The sequence below is a fragment of the Sorex araneus genome, chromosome 9 (assembly GCF_027595985.1).
Source record: "Sorex araneus isolate mSorAra2 chromosome 9, mSorAra2.pri, whole genome shotgun sequence".
Lineage (NCBI taxonomy): Eukaryota > Metazoa > Chordata > Mammalia > Eulipotyphla > Soricidae > Sorex > Sorex araneus.
Window position 1 is genome coordinate 8682471 of NC_073310.1, and position 24172 is coordinate 8706642.

At 54.1% G+C, this 24172-nt stretch overlaps 1 protein-coding gene across 1 annotated transcript in view; it reads right to left on the bottom strand.

Annotated features, from left to right (window-relative positions):
* The window catches only part of VSIG10 (V-set and immunoglobulin domain containing 10), a 43891-nt gene that overhangs the window by 13073 nt on the left and 6646 nt on the right, over positions 1-24172 (bottom strand). The window contains exons 2-5 of the mRNA XM_055147046.1: positions 16977-17267; positions 7380-7685; positions 5544-5804; positions 1798-2091 (exon numbers count right to left, since the gene is read on the bottom strand). Coding sequence (XP_055003021.1) covers positions 1798-2091; positions 5544-5804; positions 7380-7685; positions 16977-17267 — 1152 coding nt within the window. The remainder of the gene's footprint in view (positions 1-1797; positions 2092-5543; positions 5805-7379; positions 7686-16976; positions 17268-24172) is intronic.

Genomic DNA, 24172 nt, shown 5'->3' on the forward strand with positions numbered 1-24172 from the left:
GACCATATGGGATGCTGGGAATCAAACCTGGGTCGGCTGTGTGCAAGGCAAACACCCTACCCGCTGTGCTATCACTCCAGCCCCCTTTAATTTACTTTTTAATTGAATCACAGTGAGATGCATGGTTATGATGTTACTCATGATTGGGTTTCAGTCATACAGTGTTCCAACACCCGTCCCTTCACCAGTGCACATTTTCCACCACCAGTGTCCCCAGTTTCCCTCCTGCCACCCCTCTAGCCCTGCCTCTTTCCTCCCTCTCTCCCTCCCTCCCCCTCTCTCCTTCTTCCTCCCTCCCTCCCTCCCCCGCTCCCCCCCTTTGGGCATTCCAGTTTGCCATACAGATAGGTTTGTTTGGGGGCCACACCCCGTTGGGCCTAGGCCTGACCCCTACCTGCACTCAGGGGTCACTCCTGGTGGTGCTGGGCGGGACAGAATGGGGGGGGGGGGAGGGTGGCAGTGTGCAAAGACAAGTACGTGCCTTCCTTACCCGAACTCTCTGCTGACCCCTGTCTCTTTCTTGTGGGTTTTTTTTTTTTGCTTTCTGGGTCACACCCGGCGATGCACAGGGGTTACTCCTGGCTCTGCACTCAGGAATTACTCCTGGCGGTGCTCGGGGGACCATATGGGATGCCGGGGATCGAACCGGGGTTGGCTGCATGCAAGGCAAATGCCCTCCCCACTGTGCTATTGCTCTGGCCCCTCTTGTGCTTTTTGTTCAGTTTTGCGGCTTCCTGAGTGTGACCCACACCGCCTGCAGGCGGCCGCAGCACTGCGCACGCTGGTGGTCTGAGCCCGAAAGCCGTTTCTGGGATGCTCACGTCGCACAGTGCTCCACAACAACACACACCACACTCGCACATCTCTCCTATACTGTACGAGAGAGTGTGTGTGGGTGACTTGGAACCAACACCTTTCGGGGGCCTCCCAAGCAACCGTCAGGGGCCACAGGGAGACCCCCCCATGGTATCTGGTCATCTGGGCAGAACAGGTCAATGCTCCAGCCCGTGAGGAAACGCTGCCCCGGATGGGGTGGTGCTGGGGGTGGGGGGGACTTGGGGGGACCCCTTGCATGGTCAGGGGTTGAGCTGCTGGCCCCTGAGCTCTCTCCCCAGGAATGCGACATCTCCGCCCTTTCCCATCACTCATCTTCCTCTCTCTTTCTCTCTCTCTCTTTCTCTCTCTCTTTTTCTTTCTTTCTTTCTTTCTTTCTTTCTTTCTTTCTTTCTTTCTTTCTTTCTTTCTTTCTTTCTTTCTTTCTTTCTTTCTTTCTTTCTTTCTCTTTCTTTTTCTCTCCTTCCCTTCCTTCCTTCCTTCCTTCCTTCCTTCCTTCCTTCCTTCCTTCCTTCCTTCCTTCCTCTCTCTCTCTCTCTCTCTCTCTCTCTCTCTCTCTCTCTCTCTCTCTCTTCTTTCTTTCTTTCTTTCTTTCTTTCTTTCTTTCTTTCTTTCTTTTTGGGTCACACCCAGTGATGCTTTCTCCTGGCTCTACACTCAGGAATCACTCCTGGTGGTGCTTGGGGACCCTATGGGATGCCGGGAATTGAACTTGGGTCAGCTGCATGCAAGGCAAACGCCCTCCCTACTGTACTATTGCTCCACTCACCCCCATTTTTTTTTTTACTTCTGGGTCACCCCCGGTGATGCTCAGGGTATGATATGACCCAAATTCCTGGAACTGCACTCACTCAACTCCTGGCGGTGCTCGGGGGACCCTCTGGGGTGCCGGGGATGAAACTCGGGTGCCAGGCAGACGCCCTCCCCGACGGCCGTCCTGTGGCTCCGGCCCCCACCGCTCACCTTTCACACTCAGCCAGATGTCAACTTCGCGAACCCCCATGGGGTTCTCGGCCCGACAGACGTAGTAGCCCTCGTCCAGCTCCTGGGAGCAGTTGCGGATGGTGAGCGCGGAGCTCTGGCCGCTGTGCGTGATGAGGTGGCGGCTGCCGGGCTGGACGGGCCCCGCGGGCTGCGTGAGGTTCCTCAGCCACAGGATCCTGGCAGGGGGGTAAGCGCCCGACACCTGGCAGGTGAGAGTGACGTCCCCCCCAAGGAAGCAGGTCTTCATGGGCTCCGAGAGGACGGAGGGGCTCCCTGGACACCACATTAAAAAAAAAAAAAGGCAAGAAAAACAAATAATTATGGAGCTTTAAGTTCCTCTGGAGCGTTTTTGGTTGTTTTTTTTTTTCTCTTTTTGGGTCACACTGGGGATGCACAGAGGTTCCTCCTGGCTCTGCACTCAGGAATTACTCCTGGCGGTGCTCGGGGGACCATATGGGATGCTGGGAATCGAACCCAGGTCAGCCGCGTGCAAGGCAAACACCCTCCCCACTGTGCTATTGCTCCAGCCCCCTCCGGAGCTTTTTATGAAAATTTTTTGTTGTTGTTGTTTGTTTGTTTTTGCTTTGGGGCCACACCCGGCGATGCTGAGGGGTTCCTCCTGGCTCTGCACTCAGGAATTACTCCTGGCGGTGCTTGGGGGACCCTATGGGATGCTGGGGATTGAACCCAGGTCGGCCGCGTGCAAGGCAAACACCCTCTCCGTGCGATTGCTCCAGTCCGAAAATTATTTCTGGGCCCCAGAGATAGTACAGTGGGTAAGGATCTTGCCTTGTACACAGCTGACCCAGCACCACATATGGTCCCTTGAGGCCCACCAGGAGTGACCCCTGAGCACAGAACCAAGAATAAGCCTTGAGCACCACTGAGTGTGGCCCAACCCCCTCCTCTCTTTATTTATTTGAAGTTTTTACTGAATATTCATGAGATATCCATTACAAAGCTGTTCATGATTGAGTTTCAGTCATGCAATGACCCAACACCCATTCCTCCACCTGTGTAATTTCCCACCACCAATGGTTTCCCTCCAACCACCCCCAACACCCCTCTGCCCCCCCACCCCGGTCTGCCTTGATGGCAGGCACTTTTCTTTTCTCTCTCTCCTTTTGTGCATTATGGTTTGCAATACAGGTACGAAGAGGTCATTGTATTTGTTCAGGACGTTCAGTATTTTTTTCGGGAAGGTAAGGCTGGAGTAGCTTTTTCAACTGGGTGGCAGTTTGGGGGCGTGGACGTGACTGCCTAGGCTCCTGGAAGTACAAGGAGGTGGGGGGGAGGTAGCCCTCTCTGACCCTGAGAAAGCCTGGAGATTTCAGTCACAAAACCCACACACTGGGATTTTCAGCAGATTATATCTCAGTGAGGTCTGTCCGAGACGGTGAAGTCTGGCAGGCTGCAATGCAGCGATTTTGGATTTTGGAAGCAAGTGGTTGCCAGGGGCTTTGTTTGGGCAGGTACCAGGCTGACCTGCCCCCTCTGATTTACCCTGGTCTGTTCAGCCTTGCTGCGAGATTAATCGCCACTCTAGATCTCTTCTGAGATTTATTTCTGGGTCTCTGAAGCAAGGCTGATAAACGAACTCGTATAGCTGAGCCGGAGGTGGTTTGTGGGCGTGGCTCCCACATACCTAACTAATTTCTTGGGAAACCTGGTCCCGAGTTGTTGGGGTCTGGCTAGAGGCACAGAGGCAATTGGGGTTCCCAGGAAGCCTGAAGACACCATCAGGCTGCTGATGCACTCACCCCGTGGGTACAGGCTGACCTCCTGGTGGCACCGTACCTCTGCCCTCCTCTTTTTAAAATAAAAAAAAAAAAAATCTGACCTCCTGAGAGCTATGGAGAGAGGGGTCCACAGACCGCATGCAACAAGGCCCCGAGTTCCATCCCCGGCGCTGCTGGGAGTAACCCTGGATCTCCCATGACCAGCCCTAGCACTGAATGGTCAGAGTACTGCTAGGAGTGGTCCCACGGGCCCCTGAACATTGCTGGGGGGCCTCGACCCACCCTGTAAACAACTGCACCACCCTTGGAGAAGCAGCCTAGAGAAACTCTCTTTCACATATGCCATTCGGGGTTTCTGCATTCTCCCACTTCCAGAGCCCTGAGATCAAAAGTCTCTGGGAAAGAGGAAGTTGTTTTAAAAAGAATAAGACACAGTGGGATGGAGCGATAGCACAACGGGGAGGGTGTCTGCCTTGCACACGGCCGACCCAGGTTCGATTCCCAGCATCCCATAGGGTCCCCCAAGCACCGCCAGGAGTAATTCCCGAGTGCAGAGCCAGGAGGAACCCCTGAGCATTGCCAGGTGTGACCCAAAAAGCAAAAAAAAAAAACCAAAAACAAAAGAATAAGACACAAATAAATAAAAAGAACAAAGCATTTTGATTATTTTTTTTCTTCAAAAGAATCTTTTCCACTTCAAAAGGGGAGCCCGGGGCCCGGAGAGATTCGACAGTGGGCTGGATGTTTGCCTCACACAGTGGCTTTGATTCCCGGCATCCCATATGGACCCCGGAGCACTGCCAGGAGTGAGTCCTGAGCACAGAGCCTGGAGGAACCGCTCAGTATCACCAGCAAAAAAAAAAAAAAGGGGGGGGAACCTAATTCTCTTCACCTTCCTAGGCAGTTGGCCGGGCCTCCCTCCTAGTTACTTCTCAGGGGCAGCCGGCAGCCCTAGGACAGCTCAGGAGGGTCTGGGGGAGACGCGTGTTGGGGCAGGGGTGGGGGATGTTTGGGCCACACCAGAAGAGTCGGGGCAAATGCCGTCCATCCTGCGCGCTCTCTCCAGTGCCATGAAACTGTCACCCTGTTTGTCCGTCGGGGGCCACACCCAGTGGTACTCAGAGCCTCTAGGTGGTGCCGGGGCCAGAATCCAGAATCCGCATTGGCTGACTGTAAGGCAGCACCTTACCCCACCCCGGTCCCGCCGCACTATCTCTCCAGCTCCTGTGTGACTTCTGAGGTCAAGTCATACAAGGGGTCACGCCTGCCTAGGGCCCCTCTTGCATGTCCTGCTCCAAGGGAAGCCGGACTGCCGTGCTGTGAGGACACCCCAGCAGCCAGGTGGACGTTTGGGCAGGGGGAGGAGTGAAAGGGGTCTCTGACGGGGCGGAAGTGGCTCCTTTGCATCATTTCAGCCTGTGCGACTGACCGGATTCTTCCAACGAGACCCCAAGGGAAGGGGTGCAAATCTTTTGCAGAGGACACCCCAGCAACCCAGTAGAAGTTTAAGGCGGGGGGGGGGGGGGAGAGGGGGGACAAGTCTGAGGAGGGCGGAAGTGGATCCTTCACCTGATTTCAGCCTGTGTGACGGAGGGGCCGGGGGTGGGGTGGGGGGGTCTTCCAACAAGACCCCAGGGAAAGTGGCACAAAACCATTCCCAGCGGCCTGTCTGAGTTCCTGGCGCCCCAAAGTCACCAGCTAGTGATTACGGCTGTTTGAAGCCATGAAGCTTGGGGCTCCCTGGCTATCTAACAAGAGATAACTGATAAAGTGAACCTTGTCTGTCTGGTTCCCAGCTCCACCCCCGGCAGAGAGTAGATGCTTAATTAGTCACTGGCGAGTTAAAAAAAAAAAAAAAGAAAAAGAAAAACAACTACTGTGGTCAGGCTCGAGAGGCGGACACTGTGGGGTTTCCTTCCCAGTTCTTTTCTCCCAGGAGGAGGAGGATGGGGACCCCCAGGCCCCCCCCCCAGCCCAGGCACTCACTGATCTGCACCACACAGCTGGCGCCCGCCTTGGGTCCCAGGATGTGGCTCGCCGCACACTGGAACTTCTTGCCGTCGGACAGCTGGGACCGGTTCAGCGACTCCACCCCCAGCCGGGACGTTCCCACGACCACACCCCCTGGCTCTTCTGTCCACAGGAAGGTGGGGTCTGGGTACCCCCCATCCCAGCGACAAGTGAGCTGCAACGCGGACGAGCCTGGCGGCGTCTCTGCCCAACACTGCGGGACGGAGGGAGGCAGGGCTGCAAGACACGGAGAACACCACGGCGTCCGTCACACGCTGCCCCCGGACGGGGGCGCTGTGGGTGTCCAGGGGCCCCAGACCACGCTGTCGGGCATGACGGGATAATTTCCGGTTCCCCCGCTGACTGCCAGGTCTCTTGGGAGCGGGCAGCGGGGCGAGGGGACTCATTCATCTTCAGGTTTCTCACCAGTCATGTGGGGCTTTTTTTGGGGGGAGGGGTCACACCCGGTGATGCTCAAGGGTTACCCCTGGCTCTGCACTCATTAATCACTCCTGGTGGTGCGTTGGGGACCCTATGGGATGCTGGGGATTGAACCCGGGTCGGCCACGTGCAAGGCTAACGCCCTCCCCGCTGTCCTATCGTTTTTAAGTTCCAACAGATTAAGAGGACAGACTTCGTTCCTCTGCCACTTTGCCTACATCTCGGGGGGGCCCCCCCGAAAGCGGCAAGTAGTGGGGGACAACTGCATTCGGTGGCTGGAACTTCCCATCGTCATGGAAAGGGGCCCGACCAGTAGGAGTTCCTTCCTAGCAGGAGTTACAGCGTGGAGGGTCACACTTCCCCCACCCAACAGACTTCCTTATCACCATGTGCACGTATGACCGAGAACACGTGTGAGGTCTGAGAGGTAGTTTCCTGGGCTGAGCACTCGTGCAGGAGGCCCATGTCTGACCCCCCGCCCCTGAGCAGGACTGCACGCTTGTCCAAGTACCACTGACAGTGACCCCCAACCACCGAGCTGCGAGGAGCACCCAGTCCTCTGGCACCCAAAGTGAAAACACGAAAGGGTCAGAGAGGTAGTCCGGGCTAAACGGAGCTCGCCTTGCTTGCAGCAGCTGGCCCCACTCCCATTCCCAGAACTACACGGTTCCCTGAGCACTCCTGGTTCTCTCTTCCTCTTCCTCTTTTTTTCCTTTTTGGGTCACACTCGGAAATGCACAGGGGTTCCTCCTGGCTCTGCACTCAGGAATGACTCCTCGCGGTGCTCAGGGGGCCCTATGGGATGCTGGAGCCGAACCTGGGTCCGCTGCGTGCAAGGCAAATGCCCTTATTTATTTAGTTAGTTAGTTAGTTAGTTATTCTTTTTTGGGACACACCCGGCGATGCACAGGGGTTACTCCTGGCTCTGCACTCAGGAATGACTCCTGGCGGTGCTCAGGGGACCCATAAGCGGGATGCTGGGAATTGAACCCGGGTCGGCTGCATGCAAGGCAAACGCCCTCCCCGCGGTGCTATCGCTCCAGCCCCACCAGTGGTACATTTTAGATGGTTCACGTTGGGGCCGGAGCGTCAGTTCAGCAGCACGTGCTTGCCTTGCACGCGGCCGACCTTGGTTCCATCCCGGGCATCCCATCTGGCCTCTCGCCACCAACCCTCCCGTCCTGCTCGGGAGCCGCAGTTTCCGGAAGAGGCAACTCCGGGTCCTGATGCACACTGGGCATGCGCATGGGCTGAGCGGCCGCACGAGCCAGTGGGCAGCGCGCAGGGGGCCTGCCGGGGAGGGGGGGGGTGGGGGGGTGCCTGGGGAGGAGGGGCAGGGGGGGCGGCGGGGCCGGGCTGCTTCTTACGCACAGTAGACCAGGAGCTCGGAGGTCACCTTTCGGAGTCTCCCGCTGCGCACGTTGGTGGCCACGCAAGTGTAGTTCCCCTGGAGGTTGTGTGGCATCTGTATGAGCGAGAAGCTGCTGGCCGCCGGGTGGCTGCCAAAGGACTCGCCTGGGGAGCCCGGGACCCCGAAGCACCACTCGACCATGGGCGGAGGCCACGCGCTGCGGCTGCTGCAGTTGAAGGTCACCTCCGAGCCCTTGGCGGCATACAGGGTCCCGTTGGGGAGTGTGCCCGTGGCGGCGATGTCCACCTCCAGCTGGTCGGGGCCACCTGGGAAGGACAGGGGCAAGGGGAAGGCGGGCATTAGCAGGGCCAGACTCGAGGGGCCGGAGAGACAGCGAGATGCATCAGTCACAGGTCCGAGACCCTCCCGGGCACAGCCAGGAGTGATCCCTGAGCACCCTCTATCCTGCCCCCGCTCCCCACGCAAAAGAGTTGGCTTGAGCTCTTTATTTTTTTTTTTTTGCTTTTTGGGTCACACCCGGCGATGCTCAGGGGTTACTCCTGGCTCATGCACTCAGGAAATACCCCTGGCGGTGCTCAGGGGACCATATGGGATGCTGGGAATCGAACCCGGGTCGGACGCGTGCAAGGCAAACGCCCTACTCGCTGTGCTATCACTCCAGCCCCCTGGCTTGAGCTCTTGACCAGCTGAAAGAGACACAAAACTGCGCAAAAAGTGGCCTGAGGGTGACAATCTCTCCAACGCCTGCTACAGGACAAGCACCGCGCTAAAGGCCGCACGGTCTCCTGGAGGGCGAGATTCTCGAGTCTGGACGAGACCAGAGATTGATGGTATATATGTCATCATAGTATATAAATATATACTTATATATGATATATACATAGTCATTATATTGTACATCTATATGGATCATTATATATAAACATATACAAATATATGATGATATATGTATATGTCACTGTCATCCCATTGCTTATCGATTTGTTCGAGGGGGCACCAGTAACGTCTCTCATTGAGACTTATTGTTACTGTTTTTGGCATATCCAATACACCAGAGGGAGCTTGCCAGGCTCTGCTATGCGGGCGCGATACTCTCAGTAGATTGCCGGGCTCTCCGAGAGGGGCTGAGGAATTGAACCCGGGTCGGCCGCATGAAAGGCAAACGTCCTACCACTGTGCTATCACTCCAGCCCATGAATATGTAATCACATATATAAGTATATATAAGTATACATATACTTATATACATGTACTTATATATGTGTGTATACTTATAATGTGATTATATATATATATATATATATATATAATTGAGAGCTTGTTTGGAGGTTCTAGCAGGGGAGCGCCGCTACTCATATACCCTCGACCGAAGACCGGTCCGCCTCTATCAGGGAAGGCCGTCCTCTTCGACCCAAATCAACCCTGGCGAGCAATGGGATGACAGATGTAGCAGCCAGATCGCCCTCACTGAAGCCATAGCACAGCGGGTAGGGCGTTTGCCTTACACACGGCCGACCCAGGTTTGATTTCTCCGCCCCTCTCGGAGAGCCCGGCAAGCTACCGAGAGTATCCTACCTGCATGGCAGAGCCTGGCAAGCTACCCGTGGCGTATTCAAGATGCCAAAAACAGTAACAACAAGTCTCCCAATGGAGACGTTACTGCTGCCCACTCGAGCAAATCGGTGAGCAACGGGACGACAGTGTTACATGTATATCATTATAGCACAGCAATTGGGCGTTTTCACCAGGCCCCAGCCCGCTTCCCTGTCTCCAAGGTCGGCTCGCGAGGCTGCCGGGCCAAGCCGAGGGAACGTGGAGTTCAGGTGAGGCTGCACCGTCCTGCTGAGAGGAGCGCAGCGCGGCTAACCTGCTGGTGCTGCCTGTGCAGTCTGGAATCTGGGGACGGGCCAGGCAGACGGTGCCGCGGTGACCGGTGCCCCACAACAAACTCCGGGTGCAGCGTCTGCCCTGAGCTGCCTGGGTAAACATTTCAGCCGCCGCAGCGGCGGGAGGAATGAGGCGTGTGTGCGGCGGCCTGGCCAGGGGGCACACAGCTCCCGGGAGCTTGCTCCTGGCTTCCCCTGAGCAGAAACCCTGTGTCTTTTGCGAATTGTTCTTTGGGGCCCGTGGCTGCAGTCAATCAGGTCCCTTTGGGAATTATTCCCAAGTCCAGTTTCACACTGAAAATTTTGAACTTAGTCCTGTCCCCTATGCCAGGTTCCTCCCCCATCTTTTTTTTTTTTTTTTGCCATACTGGGTTCTGTAGTCAGGGAATCCCTCCTGGCAGGCCCTTGGGACCTTATGTGGTGTGGGGACGGAACCCGGGACAGCCGCGTGCAGGGCAAGCGCCCTACCCACCGCACTATTACTCCAGCCCTCCCCACACGTCTCTGAATTTTTGGGTTTTTTTTTTTGCTTTTTGGGTCACACCCGGCGATGCACAGGGGTTACTCCTGGCTCTGCACTCAGGAATTACCCCTGGCGGTGCTCGGGGGACCCTATGGGATGCTGGGAATTGAATCTGGGTCAGCTGCGTGCAAGGCAAACGCCCTACCCTCTGTGCTATTGCTCCAGCTCCTCTGAATTTCTTTGTTTGCTCCCAGCGATGCTGGTACCCAGGGCACCTAAGACGCCACATTCCTTACATGAGCATCCCTGTGATCACATCTGCTTCTACTAAAGTCGCACCAGGCTCCCACACGCGTCCCCATGTTCAAAAGGAACGAAGGATCCAGAGAGGACAATGTTTGACCGCAGGGATGAATCTGTCTGGAGTATTTTGAACAAAAACAGGCCCAGGGGCTGGAGCGATAGCACAGTGGGTAGGGCATTTGCCTTGCACTCGGCCGACCTGGGTTCGATTCCCAGCATCCCATATGGTCCCCTGAGCACCGCCAGGGGTAATTCCTGAGTGCAGAGCCAGGAGTAACCCCTGTGCATTGCCAGGTGTGACCCAAAAAAAAAAAAAAAGTCCCAAAGGGAAACAGGGCCCCTGAAGTAAGGCAGCGAAGTCTGAAGTTCCTGAGACGCTCGAGAAAGCGTGGCCCCTCCGGGGACAGTGCTCAGACCCTAACTAGGCTGTGCTTGGAGCGGCTGCTCAGAGCCGCAGGGACGTGCTGGCGTCTGGGGAGAAGGCTTCTTGGGGGTCCTGGAGGGGCGCGTCCCTTCGTGCCTGCTCACGGCTGGGTGTGCGGGCCAGCGTCTGAGGGCACATGGCACAGCTGGCAGCTGCCCAGCGGGGCACACCCAGGCCTGCCAGGGCTGGGAGCCAGAGGGAGCAGAGTCCGACGTCCTTCGCACGGGGGCCAGTGGACTCTTCCGAGCAGCGCAGACCCCAGTCCTGCTGGGAGGGGCTCCCAAACGGGTTTTAAAAGGAGGGAAAAGGAGATGAGACATTCTCAGGGGCCCGGGTGCAGTGTTCAAAGGTCACCACCGTTCACCGTAAGCCCTCGGTGAGACTAATTCAATGAATCGTCTCTGTCCCTTGCAGTCCTTGGCCGCCTTTGACTTGCTGAGAAGGACGAGGGTCTCCTGACTTTCCCTCCACCCCGCCCACCCCCCCAGATTCCTACACAGAAACCACCAGCCCTGGCGGGGGTGTAGAGGAAGTTTAGCACAAGGACCCCTCCCAGAAGCAGACAGGCGGACGAGACAGTGTAGTGTACAGAGCGCTTGCTTGCCTCGCATGCGCTGACCCAGGTTTGATTCCCCACCTCTCCACAGGGTCCCCCAACACTGCCAGGAGAAACTCCTAAGTACAGAGCCAGAAAGAAGCCCAAAACAAATGTAAAAAATAAAAGAGGGGGCTGGAGCAATAGCACAGCGGGTAGGGCGTTTGCCTTGCACTCGGCAGACCCGGGTTCGATTCCCAGCATCCCATATGGTCCCCTGAGCACCGCCAGGGGTAATTCCTGAGTGCAGAGCCAGGAGTAACCCCTGTGCATTGCAGGGTGTGACCCAAAAAGCAAAATAAATAAATAAATAAATAAATAAATAAAAGAGGATGATGATGGGGCTGGAGCGATAGCAGAGTGAGGAGGGCGTTTGCCTTGCACTCGGCCGACCTGGGTTCAATTCTCAGCGTTCCATAGGGTCCTCCGAGCACCACCAGGAGTCATTCCTGAGTGCAGGAGCCAGGAGGAACCCCTGAGCATCACCAGGTGTGACCCAAAAAGCAAAAAAAAAAAAAAACCAAAACCCAAAAGGCCCGAGTGATATACAGTGGTGGGTACGTGCTTGCCTTGCATGTGACTGACCTAAGTTTGATCCCTGGCACCTCAGGGATCAAAGTTTGAACTCCTGGCAGTGCTCGGGGGACCATACGGGATGCTGGGGATCGCTGGCCCCTCTTGGTTCTTTCTTGCACAGAGACCTGAGCCTCAGATGCGAGCTTGAGCTCTGAGTTCTGAAAGACCTGGATGAGAATTCTACCCTGACTCAGCCCGTCTCTAGCAGGTGCCCGCCCTCTCCTCCTCACTTTCTTGTCTGTCCCATAACATGGAAGAGGGGAGGGGCTGGAGAGAGTTCAACAGACTAAGGTTCAATCCCCAGCACCCCAGAGGGTCCTCCCAGCTCTGCCAGCAGTGATCCCTGAACACCCCCCCCCAGGGTGGCCCCAAACCCCAAAAAAATAAATCAGAAGAAGGAAAAGGGGCTGGAGCAATAGCACAGCGGAAAGGGAGTTTGCCTTGCACGGGCCGATCCAGGTTCAATTCCCAGCATCCCATATGGTCCCCTGAGCACCGCCAGGGGTAATTCCTGAGTGCAGAGCCAGGAGGAACCCCTGTGCATCGCTAGATGTGACCCTAAAAAGCAAAAAAAAAAAAAAAAAAAAAGAAGAAGGAAAATAAACCCAGTAGTAATCCCTCCGTGTTATTGGCGGATCCCATGATGTCGTATAAGCAGCGACTTCACCTGGTGTGTGACATGTGGACCGTATATGACCTGACAGCCAGGTCAGCCTGATACTGGCGAGGTGATTCTACAAGAGGCAGCTGCAGTGGACGCTCACTGTCTCTTTCCGTACAGCCTACGGCTAGGGTGGTTTTGCACTTTTTGGGGTTTCGTTTTGTTTTGTCAGGGGGCCACACACCAGCTGATGCCTGGGGGGTCTGCTCCCAGCTTAGTGCTTGGGGATTATCGGGGGACCACGCGGTGTCGAGGGCCGAGGGTCCAACCCAGGGCTCCCTCGTGCAAAGAAAGCTCCAGCCCCAGGAGCCATCTCCTGGCCTAAGACGCACACTCACTGTCACTCGGGGAGAACACTCCCTTGGCCCTTCAATGAAGTGAAATATTATCCCTCGCACACACACACACACACACACAAAATCATTCTTCTTATCACAAGGCTCCTTCTTCCCTCGCGCACACACACACACACACACACAATCATTCTTCTTATCACAAGGCTCCTTCTTCCCTCGCGCGCGCACACACACACACACACACACACACACACACACACACACAATCATTCTTCTTATCACAAGGCTCCTTCTTCCCACCCCCCTCAAAGTAAATGCCCTTAAAGAGTAATGTGTTTTTAATTTTTTTTCAATTAAAAAATATGTGGGTATCTGTCTGGTCTCATCATCGTGAAGTGAAACATCATTTCCCTCCCTCAGCCTAGGAGGTTCTTGGCTGAGTCCGCCCTACCCATTCATAGGAGAAGAGCAAACAGAAGTGTAATAACATGTGTACCTCCCACATGCACGGGAGACACCCAGAAAACTGACTCACAGCGGAAACGGCTCCCCCAGCAATCACGTCGGAAAACATCCTTAGCTAAAGACAGGTGTTGTTTAGCAGGGGACTTGGTGGCCGGGCAGATGTGACGGAGCCATCGGGGTACCTGCGCTTTTGCAGATAAAGTGACTGCCCTCTCCCTGCATAAGAATTTCTGAAAGGGGGGCTGGAGCAATAGCACAGTGGGTAGGGCGTTTGCCTTGCACGCGGCCGACCTGGGTTCGATTCCCAGCATCCCATAGGGCCCCCTGAGCACCACCAGGTGTGATTCCTGAGTGCAGAGCCAGGAGTAACCTCTGTGCATTTCCGGGTGTGACCCAAAAAGAAAAAAAAAAAAAAAAATTTCTGGAAGGGGCCAGAGAGAGCACAGCCTTGAATAAAGCCGACCCCGGTTTGATCCTCAGCATCCCAGTCAGTCACCTGAGCTCCGCCAGGAGTGATCCCTAAGCACAGAGAAAGCCCTGAGCAACACTGGATGTGATCCAACACACACACACACACACACACACACACACACACACACACACACACACACACACACACACACACACACACACACACATGAATTTCTGGAGATTTGTCCTGCTTCAACTCTTGGTACAAAGAAAGGACACCCATTTACATTTTTTTTTTTTTGGCTTTTTGGGTCACACCGGCGATGCGATGCACAGGAATTACACCTGGCGGTGCTCAGGGGACCATATGGGATGCTGGGAATCGAACCCGGGTCGGCCGCGTGCAAGGCAAACGCCCTACCCGCTGCGCTATCGCTCCAGCCCCAGAACTCACATTCTTCTTTCCCATCGTAACTATGAATAGGTTGGCTGGCCAAGGGTTTCGCTCAGCCCTGAGGGTTTCACCTACATCTCGGTGACCTACAAGATGGGAAACTCCCACTTCACCTCTCAGGTTCGTTGCCAACAGGACAAGTTGCACGTAGGGTCACGGAGATAGTGGAGGGGTTAAGGCGCTTGCCTTGGATGCGGCCAACCCTGGTTCAAATCTCTGGCGCCACATTTGATCTCCTGAGCCCCGCCGGGGGTTATTCCCCGGGCAAGAGTCAGGACCAGCCCCTGAGCACGGCCGGGAGCGGCCTCACTTCCTCCCCAAACAAAATCAAATGTAAGATAGAAGTTCACTTTGATCAGACAAAGACACGGTATTTACCTCCAGTCTAGGGAATAGGGAAACTCACTTGTCCTCGCACAAATCTGGTTAATGGTTAACAAACGGGCATCAGATAAAGTCACCATAAACGGAAGCGAGATATGCAGATAGAGATAGTCAACGCTGTAACGCTCCTGACTCCGGTGTGGTCAAAGAGGAGCGGTTTCCATGGACAAGACAGGCACGAGAGAGTTCTGAGTCACTGCCGGGTGCCGGGGGGAAGGGAGGGAGGCCCACGTGGACACCCGGGCTGAGCCCGGAGGGGTGACACCATGGACACGCTCACATTCATTTCGCACGATGCAGTGATGCATCTCCAGGATCTGTAACTGCATTAACTCTGTTGTTCTCAGAGTCTGGAGCCTTGAAAACTGGCAGGAACCTCCGGGATGGTCCACAGATCTCCAAGTGGCCTTAACGTCTCTTTCCTCTGCCCTCCACTCCCCATCCACCTGCTCGTCTTGCTCACCTCGAGCCACGATATTTTCAGAACCTGTTGAGTTTCTACTGAGTCTACCTGCTTGCTGACTTAAAGGTCCAGCTGGGGGCTGGAGCGATAGCACAGCGGGTAGGGCGTTTGCCTTGCACACGGGCGACCCGGGTTCGATTCCCAGCATCCCATATATGGTCCCCTGAGCACCGCCAGGAGTAATTCCTGAGTGCAGAGCCAGGAGGAACCTCTGTAAATCGCCAGGTATGACCCAAAAGGACCCCCCTCCAAAAAAAACGTCCAACTGGTTTTTCTGTACTTAGAATAAAATCTCGATTCTTGAACAGGTATATTCGTTTCCTAGGACAGACTTCCAAAGTCTAGAATGGGGGGTTGCTGGAGCGATAGCACAGCGGGTAGGGCGTTTGCCTTGCACGAAGCCGACGCGGGTTCAATTCCCAACATCCCATATATGGTGCCCTGAGCACCGCCAGGAGTAATTCCTGAGTGCATAAGCCAGGAGGAACCCCTGAGCATCCTTGCCCGGTGTGACCCAAAAAGAAAAAAACAAATAAAAACAAAAACAACAAAGTCTAGAAAGGTCAGAGAGAGTACAGGGGGAAGGCTGCAGGGGGAAGGCTGCTTACCTGGCCCGAGGCTGACCCAAGTTCAATCCTCGGCACCCCACATGATCCCACAGGCCTACCGGGAGTAACCCCTGAGTGCAGAGCCCGGAGTAAGCCCCGAGCATCGCCAGGTGTGGCTCCCCACACCGAGAAACAAGAGAATCATGATCTAGTTGGTTTTAAAGGGCAGGACTGAGCCCGAGAGAGCTCAGCGGGCTGACGGCCAAGCTCTGTGAGGCCCAGGTGCAAGCCCTGGCACCGCAGAGTCCCCGGGGCTCCGCCAGAGGAGACCCCTGAGTACAAAGCCAGGAGTAGTCCCCCGCGTTCTGCTGAATCCGACCCACACACCCCCACAGAAACAGCGGGGAGCAGGCAGCAATGGTGCAAAAATTGTATTTTGCCAAGCCCTGCTCACACGTCTGCTGACATACACGCCACACAGGCCCCTCGGGAAAAGCAGCTCATGCCAAAGCCTGCACCAAGCATGCTGGGATAAGGGAACCACACATGCACGCAACGGTTTATCCCCAGGTCACAAAGGAGGGAAAAAGGAGCTTCAAAAATATGAAGCTGCTTACTCTAGCTGCCAGGGCGTTAGGGGGGGAGCTGAGGGAGTCTGACTTGATTTGTTGCTCTACTGTCTTTGCATCCTAGTAAGCACTACACTGTCACTGTCGCACTGTCATCCCATGGTTCATTGATTTGCTCGAGCGGGCACCAGTAACGTCTCCATTGGGAGACTCGTTGTTACTGTTTTTGGCACATCGAATACACCACGGGGAGCTTGCCAGGCTCTGCCGTGCGGACGGGATACTCTCAGTAGCTTGCTGGGCTCTCTGAGAGGGACGGAGGAATCAAACCCGGGTCGGCCACATGCAAGGCAAACACCCTACCTGCTGTGCTATTGCTCCAGCCCGCATCCTAATAAGCTATTATTATATTATTATCATCATTATCATCATTATTATTATTTGCTTCTTGGGTCACACCCAGTCATGCTCAGGGTATCCTCCTGGCTCTGCACTCAGGAATTAGCTCCTGGCAGTGTCCAGGAGACCATATGGGCTGCTGGGGGTCGAACCTGGGTCAGCCGTGTGCAAAGCAAATGCCCTCCCCACTGTACTATCACTCTGGCCCCCTAATAAAATATTAATAGAAGGGACAGCACGAAGCTAAAAGCCACAGGGCCCATTCCTACCATTCCTAGCCCTTTCTACAGACAGAGCGGCAGCGGTTCCCGCAACAGGTAAGAGTTCTTCCTGTTCACGGTTCCCAGAGGAGGAAACGGAGGTGCAAAAGGTTGTTCCGGGGGCTGGAGTGATAGCATAGCGGGTAGGGCGTATGCCTTACACGCTGCCGACCCGGGTTCAAATCCCAGCATCCCATATGGTCCCCTGAGCACCGCCAGGAATAATTCCTGAGTGCAGAGCCAGGAGTAACCCCTGTGCATCGCCAGGTGTGACCCAAAAACCAAAAACAAAAAAAAAAACAAAAAAAGGTCGTTCCGTTTGTGGGTTCAAAGCCTGGGGTGAAACTCAGGTCACTGACTCCAAGCGGGCTCCTGTGGGAGGCTCTGGGGTCCGCCTTGCCACCCACCCCCCCGCCCCAGCCCTTCCCGCCCTACTTACTGGCCATGAGCAGCTCCACGCTGAAACAGCGTGTCTGGTTCCGGGGATCTAGTTCCCGGCAGGTGTAATTGCCCTCGTCCTGCAAGGCGGACGCCTTGATGAGCAGGGAGCCGGCGAGGGCCAGAGAAAAGCGCTTCTCAGCAGGCGGGAGGCTGGCGTCGGAGGACACGAGGAGGGTCGGCTGCGAGTCGTTCCGGTACCAGGTCACCAGACCCCTTGGGCCCGAGATGTTGCCACAGGGCAGAGTCACGTTCTCATGAACTTCTCCGACGACTACGACGGCCTCCAGTCCTGCACGAGGGAAGGTCAGGAGTTACTGCCTTTCTGGATGGTAGGATAACTTTGGTTGGTCCTTTCTGCCTTGCCACAGGGAGCTTAGGCTTACTGGGTTACTCCCATCACAGTGCTCCCGGCCTCTGTGTTTATCTGAAACCTCTTTCTTTGTGCTCTGCTTCCGCCACTGGCAGTCACCTTTATCTCCTAATCAGACTCGGTTAACCTGTAAATATTGCTTTTCTCTTCTCCTTAAGTCCTTTGCATAGTTAATTCAGAGCAACGTCCTTTTTGTATAGACACAAGAAGACAGTTAATGCTGTGTTTTTGTAACTTGGGAGTTAAAAACTGACTCTGAATGACATTTGCTCCTGGGCATCTGTTCTCTCAACTTCAGCCTCAATTGCCCTTAGTTCCTAGCACCCCAAAAGCAGGGTCCCGACAGGGGACTTCCCAGTCCTTTGGTGATTACACACTGGATCTCTAGACAGCTGACTTTTTTTGCAGGCCCTCGAAGCTAGGATTCCTCCCCACCAAAAAAAAAAAAAAATCAGTTGTGTGGAGCCAGAGAGACAGACAGATAGACAGACACAGAGAGAGGTGAGAGTTCAGTGGGTAGGGGACTTGCCTTGCACAAAGCGGATCTGGGTTTGATCCCCAGCACCCCATGTGGTCCGAGACCTAGCAGGAATGACTCCCGAGCTTAGAGTCAAGAATAAGCCCCGAGAATTTTCAAGACTCTCCCCCCTCCCCCAACAAGCAAACAAACAAACAAAAAAACAACAAAAAGAAATCTTTTGGAAGCCTGCTCCCTCCACTTCTGTTCAATAAAGTACTGGAAGTACTTGCAATAGCGATTAGGCAAGAAAAAGGTATTAAGGGCATTTAGGTAGGAAAGGAAGAAATCAAGCTCTCACTATTCACAGATGATACGATACTATACTTAGAGAACCCTAAAACCTCTACCAAGAAACTCCTAGAAACGATAGAATAGTATAGTAAAGTTGCAGGCTATAAAATCAATATCCAGAAGTCCAAGGCTTTCCTATACACAGATAATGAGAAAGAAAGTGACATGAAAAAGCCATTCCATTCACAATTGTGCCTCAGAAAATCAAGTACCTTGGAATCAGCTTAATTAAGGAGGTAAAGGACCTGTACAAAGAAAACTACAAAACGCTACTTCACGAAATAAAAGAAGACATGAGGAAATGGAAAGATATCCCCTGCTCATGGATTGGGAGAATTAACATTGTCAAAATGGCAACACTCCCCAAAGCATTGTACACATTTAATGTGATCCCTATAAGGATACCCATGACATTCTTCAAAGAAATGGAGCAAACACTCCTGCAATTCATATGGAATAATAAGCCCCCACGAATAGCTAAAGCAATTCTTGGAAAAAAGATAACAGGAGGAATCACCCTCCCCAACCTCAAATTCTACTACAAAGCGGTAGTAATTAAAACAGCATGGTACTAAAGAAATTTTTTAAAAGGCAGTAAACAAAATCTTTTGAGAATTGGGAAATGAATGGCTTATAGTCAGTGTTATAAAACAAATGCAAAAAGTTAACAAAATTGTTTACAATCATGGATTTATTAAGTGAAAAGAAAAATTTTTTTTTTTTTTTTCTTTTTGGGTCACACCTGGCGATGCACAGGGGTTACTCCTGACTTTGCACTCAGGAATTACCCCTGGCCATGCTCAGGGGACCATATGGGATGCTGGGATTTGAACCCGGGTCGGCCACGTGCAAGGCAAATGCCTTACCCGCTGTGCTATCTCTCCAGCCCCATATTTTTTTTCTTGGTATATTACTCCCTTTTCTCTAGTATAAAGGCAGTTTGCTTTTTTTTTTTTTTTTGCTTTGCTTTTTGGGTCACATCCAGCGATGCTCAGGGGTTATTCCTGGCTCTGCACTCAGGAATGACTCCTGGCCGTGCTCAGGGGACCATATGGGATGCTGGGAATTGAACCCGGGTTGGCCGCGTGCAAGGCAAACGCCCTCCCCACTGTGCTATCGCTCCAGCCCCAAGGCAGTTTGCTTTTAAAATCAGTTTGTTGCCATAAATATTTAATGCAGCATATTACATTCAGAACTAAAGAAAAGTTGAAAGCCAGAGAGGAAAAAAAATAATTATTTCAGATGCTGATTTCTATCAAAAAGCTACCTGAGTCCTTTCACTTGGGATCTTTCTCTTTCATGAGCAGATCTAGTCACATTTTTTATTTAAAAAAAAATTTTTTTTTTGCCTTTTGGGTCAAACCCGGCGATATTCAGGAGTTACTCCTGGCTCTGCTCCCAGGAATTACTCCTGGTGATGCTGGGGAATCATATGGGATGCTGGGGATTGAATCTGGCTCGGCTACATGCAAGGCAAATGCCCTGCCCTGTATTATCGCTTTAGCCCCTGTCACATTTTTAAAATTCTAAAATTAGGGATCTTGGAAAAGGATCAGTTTTTCTAGAGGTCAGAAACTTAGCTGGGGACCTGTTTGTATTTCCTTCAAAACACTGCAGTGTCAGTGCTGGAGAGGCACTTTGGCTATTTATCTGGTGCTCGCAGGAAAGTGCTCAGAGTCAAAGGCAATAGGCAGTTAGATGGTCAATCCATAGGGGTACGGATGACCCTGCACAAAGCCTTGGAAATAGCCTAGATAGCACAGCGGGGAGGGCGTTTGCCTTGCATGTGGCCGACCCAGGTTTGATTCCCAGCATCCCATAGGGTCCCCCGAGCACCGCCAGGGGTGATTCCTGAGTACAGAGTCAGGAGTAACCCCCGAGCATCGCCGGGTGTGACCCAAAAAGCAAAAAAGAAAATAGCCCGAGCAACTCTCGGCCCAGGAAATGAGGAGAGCGGAGAGGAGAACACCGCCATCGGCAGTGACAGACGCAAGGAGTGCCGGGATGTTAGCAAGCGCGACGGAAGGGCTGAGAGGCAGAAGAGCCGAGGAAAAGATCAAGGGCCCAGGACCGAGTTGCAGGAAAGTGCTAGAAAGCCACAGAAGGGGCTGGAGCAATAGCACAGCGGGTAGGGCGTTTGCCTTGCACGCGGCCGTCCCGGGTTCGATTCCCAGCATCCCATATGGTCCTCTGAGCACCGCCATGAGTAATTCCTGAGTACAGAGCCAGGAGGAACCCCTGTGCATCGCCGGGTGTGACCCCCCAAAAAAAAAAAGAAAGCCACAGATGACTTTACAACAGAGAGAGAAGCGAAAAGGCAGTCGAAAAGGCAGTCACGGTGTTGACAGAGAAGTGGGGAAACTGGAACCCTTATCTATTGTTTTCCTTTCCTTTCCCAGCTGCCGAGAACGTCTTATTTGACTAGACAGCCCGTCTGAAGCAGACCAGACAATTAAGAGAATAAATTGTAAAGCTGACTAATATTTTATAACCGTAAGAAAGAACACCATGGTACAAAGCGTCCTGCTTTTTCTGATTTTTTTTTCTTTTTGGGTCACACCCGGCGATGCACAGGAGTTCCTCCTGGCTCTGCACTCAGGAATTACTCCTGGCGGTGCTCGGGGGACCCTATGGGATGCTGGGAATCGAACCTGGGTTGGCCTCGAGCAGGCAAACGCCCGACCCGCTGTGCTATGGCTCCAGCCCCTTATTTCTAACTAAAATAAGAGAGAGGACAGAGCGCTAGTACAGCAGGGAGGGAGGCTGCCCTTGCACGGAGCTGACCTGGGTTTGATCCCAGGCACGCCCTGTGGTCCCCCGAGTCTTCCAGGAATGAACCCTGAGCACAGAGCCAGGACTAAGCCCTGAGTACTGCCAGATGGATAGCCACTCCACTCTTGGAGATACGCAGGGACTATTCCTGGCTCTGTGCTAGTGGGCTGCTCCCGGCAATGCTCGGGGACCACGAGGTGCCAGGGATCAAACTGGGGCCTCCCTCGTGTGCAAAAAAAAAAAAAGAAAAAGAAAAGCTGCACCCAGCCTGTTGCGCTCTCTCTCCAAGCTCAGCTCAATTTCTCAGTTTCCACACCTGCTGTTGCCGGATGGGGAGACAGACACCCCAACCTGATGGGAAGTCGGAATCTTTGCCAGCATCACTCCGCTCCAGGTGAGACCACTTGGATTTAGGGGGCACCCCCCGTGCAAGGCTAGGGGGTCCTCGGGAGAGGAGAGAGCTGGGACGCGGAGATCAGAATCAACTCACGCAGACACAGGTGGCGCGGCTGCAAAGTGCAGGGGTGCCCAGATCGGCTGCTGGCAGTCTCGGGAAAGGAGGAGAAAGAGGAGGACGGTTCCCCGCGCGGGCCTCCCGGAGGCCAGCCCTGCCAGCGCCTGACTGACTGCAGCGCGGGCTCCAGGGGCCAGGGGAGGAAGCATTTCTGCCGCCTGAAGTCACCGGCTGCTGCGCGGGGCTGTGTGAAGGCAGCCCCGGGACGCCGGCGCGCCCAACACACGCCCCCCCTGCCCTGCCCTCTGTGTGTCCCCACTCTGGACACGTCTCTGAGACACCGCACAGAACTGGTTGTTTTGAGTTTACTGGTGGGGGTGACAGGGCCCTCGGCTGGTGGGGGGGGCTCAGGGGTTACTGCGGGGGTGACTGCGGGTTCTCTGGTCAGCATTCGATCTCAGAGGAGTTTGGGGGGAGCAGATGTGGTGTTGGGGAGTGCACGGCCCTGGGCGGCATGCGAGGCAAGTGACTAACCCTCTGAACTTTTTTTTTTTTTTTTTGCTTTTTGGGTCACACTTGGCGATGCACAGCAATTACTCCTGGCTCTGCACTCAAGAATTACCCTTGGCAGTGCTCAGGGGGACCATATGGGATGCTGGGATTCGAACCCGGGTTGGCTGCGTGCAAGGCAAACGCTTTACCTGCTGTGCTATCACTCCAGCCCCGAACGGGTTTATTTTTTTTTTTTTTTTGCTTTTTGGGTCACACCTGGCGATGCACAGGGGTTACTCCTGGCTCTGCACTCAGGAATGACTCCTGGCGGTGCTCAGGGGACCATATGGGATGCTGGGAATCGAACCCGGGTCGGCCGCGTGCAAGGCAAACGCCCTACCCGCTGTGCTATTGCTCCAGCCCCCCGAACGGGTTTATTTTTAACTTAACTCGACACTCTCTCTTTTAGCTGGCGAACTTGATCTTTTCGCATCCGTATTTTCACTGGAATGCACTTGGTATTTCTATTGTTCTGTTATTTATTTATTTATGTTTGCTTTGGGGGGGGAGGGAATCACACCCGGCGATGCCCAGGGGTTCCTCCTGGCCCTGCGCTCAGGAATGACTCCTGGTGGTGCTCGGGGCACCCTGTGGGGTGCCGGGGATTGAACCTGGGTCGGCCGTGTGCAAGGCAAATGCTCTCCCCGCTGTATTATTGCTCCAGTTCCTCTATTGATTGATTGATTGATTGATTGATTGATTTAACACAGGGGGGGCAAAAGACGGCAATGCAGGGCTGGGCGAGTCAGGCAGGGCCACTGTGAGCTGCCCCGGGCCTGGGGGGTGGGGGTGTGCAGGGCCACCACGGCCCTGTCTGGTGCAGGCGCCAGGGAGGAGGACAGCACGGCACAGAGGACGTGCTCTGCCACCTGAGACACATCACTGGCCCCCCAACTCCTCTAAACGGTTTTGGGGCCAAGACTCAGAGGCCACGTCGGAGGGTCACGGGGCACCCGGGATCCAACCCAGACCGACCCCCTGCACGCAAGGCACCGCTCCCGCCACACTGAACGGTCTCTGCAATCCAGCATTTTAATCATATTTATTTATTCATTACTTTTGCTTTTTGGGTCACACCCGGCGATGCACAGGGGTCACTCCTGGCTCTGCACTCAGGAATTACCCCCGGCGATGCTCAGGGGGCCCTATGGGATGCTGGGAATCGAACCTGGGTTGGCCGCGCGCAAGGCAAACGCCTTACCCGCTGTGCTATGGCTCCAGCCCCTATTTATTTATTTATTTTTTGTTCAGAGTCTGGTTGTGTTTTGTTTGGGGGCCACAGCCGGCAGTGCTCCGAGCTTACTCCTGGCAGGACTTGGGGGGACCAGGGATTGAACCCGGGTCGGCTGCAGGCGAGGCCAGCAACTCCCCACTGCGCTACCTCTCCAGGCCCTTCTTAGTCTTTGCTGGTTTTGTTTTTCGAGTCCCACGACGGTGTTCGGGGCTGACTCCCGGCTCTGTGCTCGGAGATCACTCCCGGTGGTGCTCAGGGCACTTCCGCTGCCAGAGATCAAACAGGGATCGGCTGCCTGCCAGGCAGTCCCTGACCCCTGGTACTATCTGTCCAGCCTCTAGAGTCCAGTTTGAAAGTTTACTCATCTCTGAGATGCTCAAATACAATTTTTACTGTGTTTGTTTTTCTTGGGGGGGGGACTAAGTGAATCTTAGTAACTTCATTTTTATATAGGACAAAATCAAAGTTAAGCTACATAACCTCCCTCCACAAACAAGTAGAAGACGGTAGAACATCTTCCCTAAAAGGATCTTTAAATGGGGCAGCCATTCTGGAACTCGACTTGGCATTTTCTCACTAGGTTAAAGTTACCACATGACTCAGCGATTCCATCCGGAGGGGTATACCCAAGGGTACACGCAGAAACTTGGACCAGGGGCCAGAGCGATAGCACAGCGGGGAGGGCGTTTGCCTTGCCTGTGGCCGATCTGGGTTCGATTCCCAGCATCCCATAGGGTTCCCCCGAGCACTGCCAGGAGTAATTCCTGAATGCAGAGCCAGGAGTAACCCTTGAGCAACGCTGGGTGTGACCCAGAGAGCAGAAAAAAAAAAAAAAAAAAGAACCAACAACAACAACAACAACTTGGACTCCAGCAGCATCCCTCACAATAACTCAAAAGTGGAAACACCACAGATGAACGGAGCCAATAAAACAATGCAGCCATATGGAGGAGTAGAAGGAGGAAACGTCATGAAAAACGACACTGGTGAATCTTTTTTTT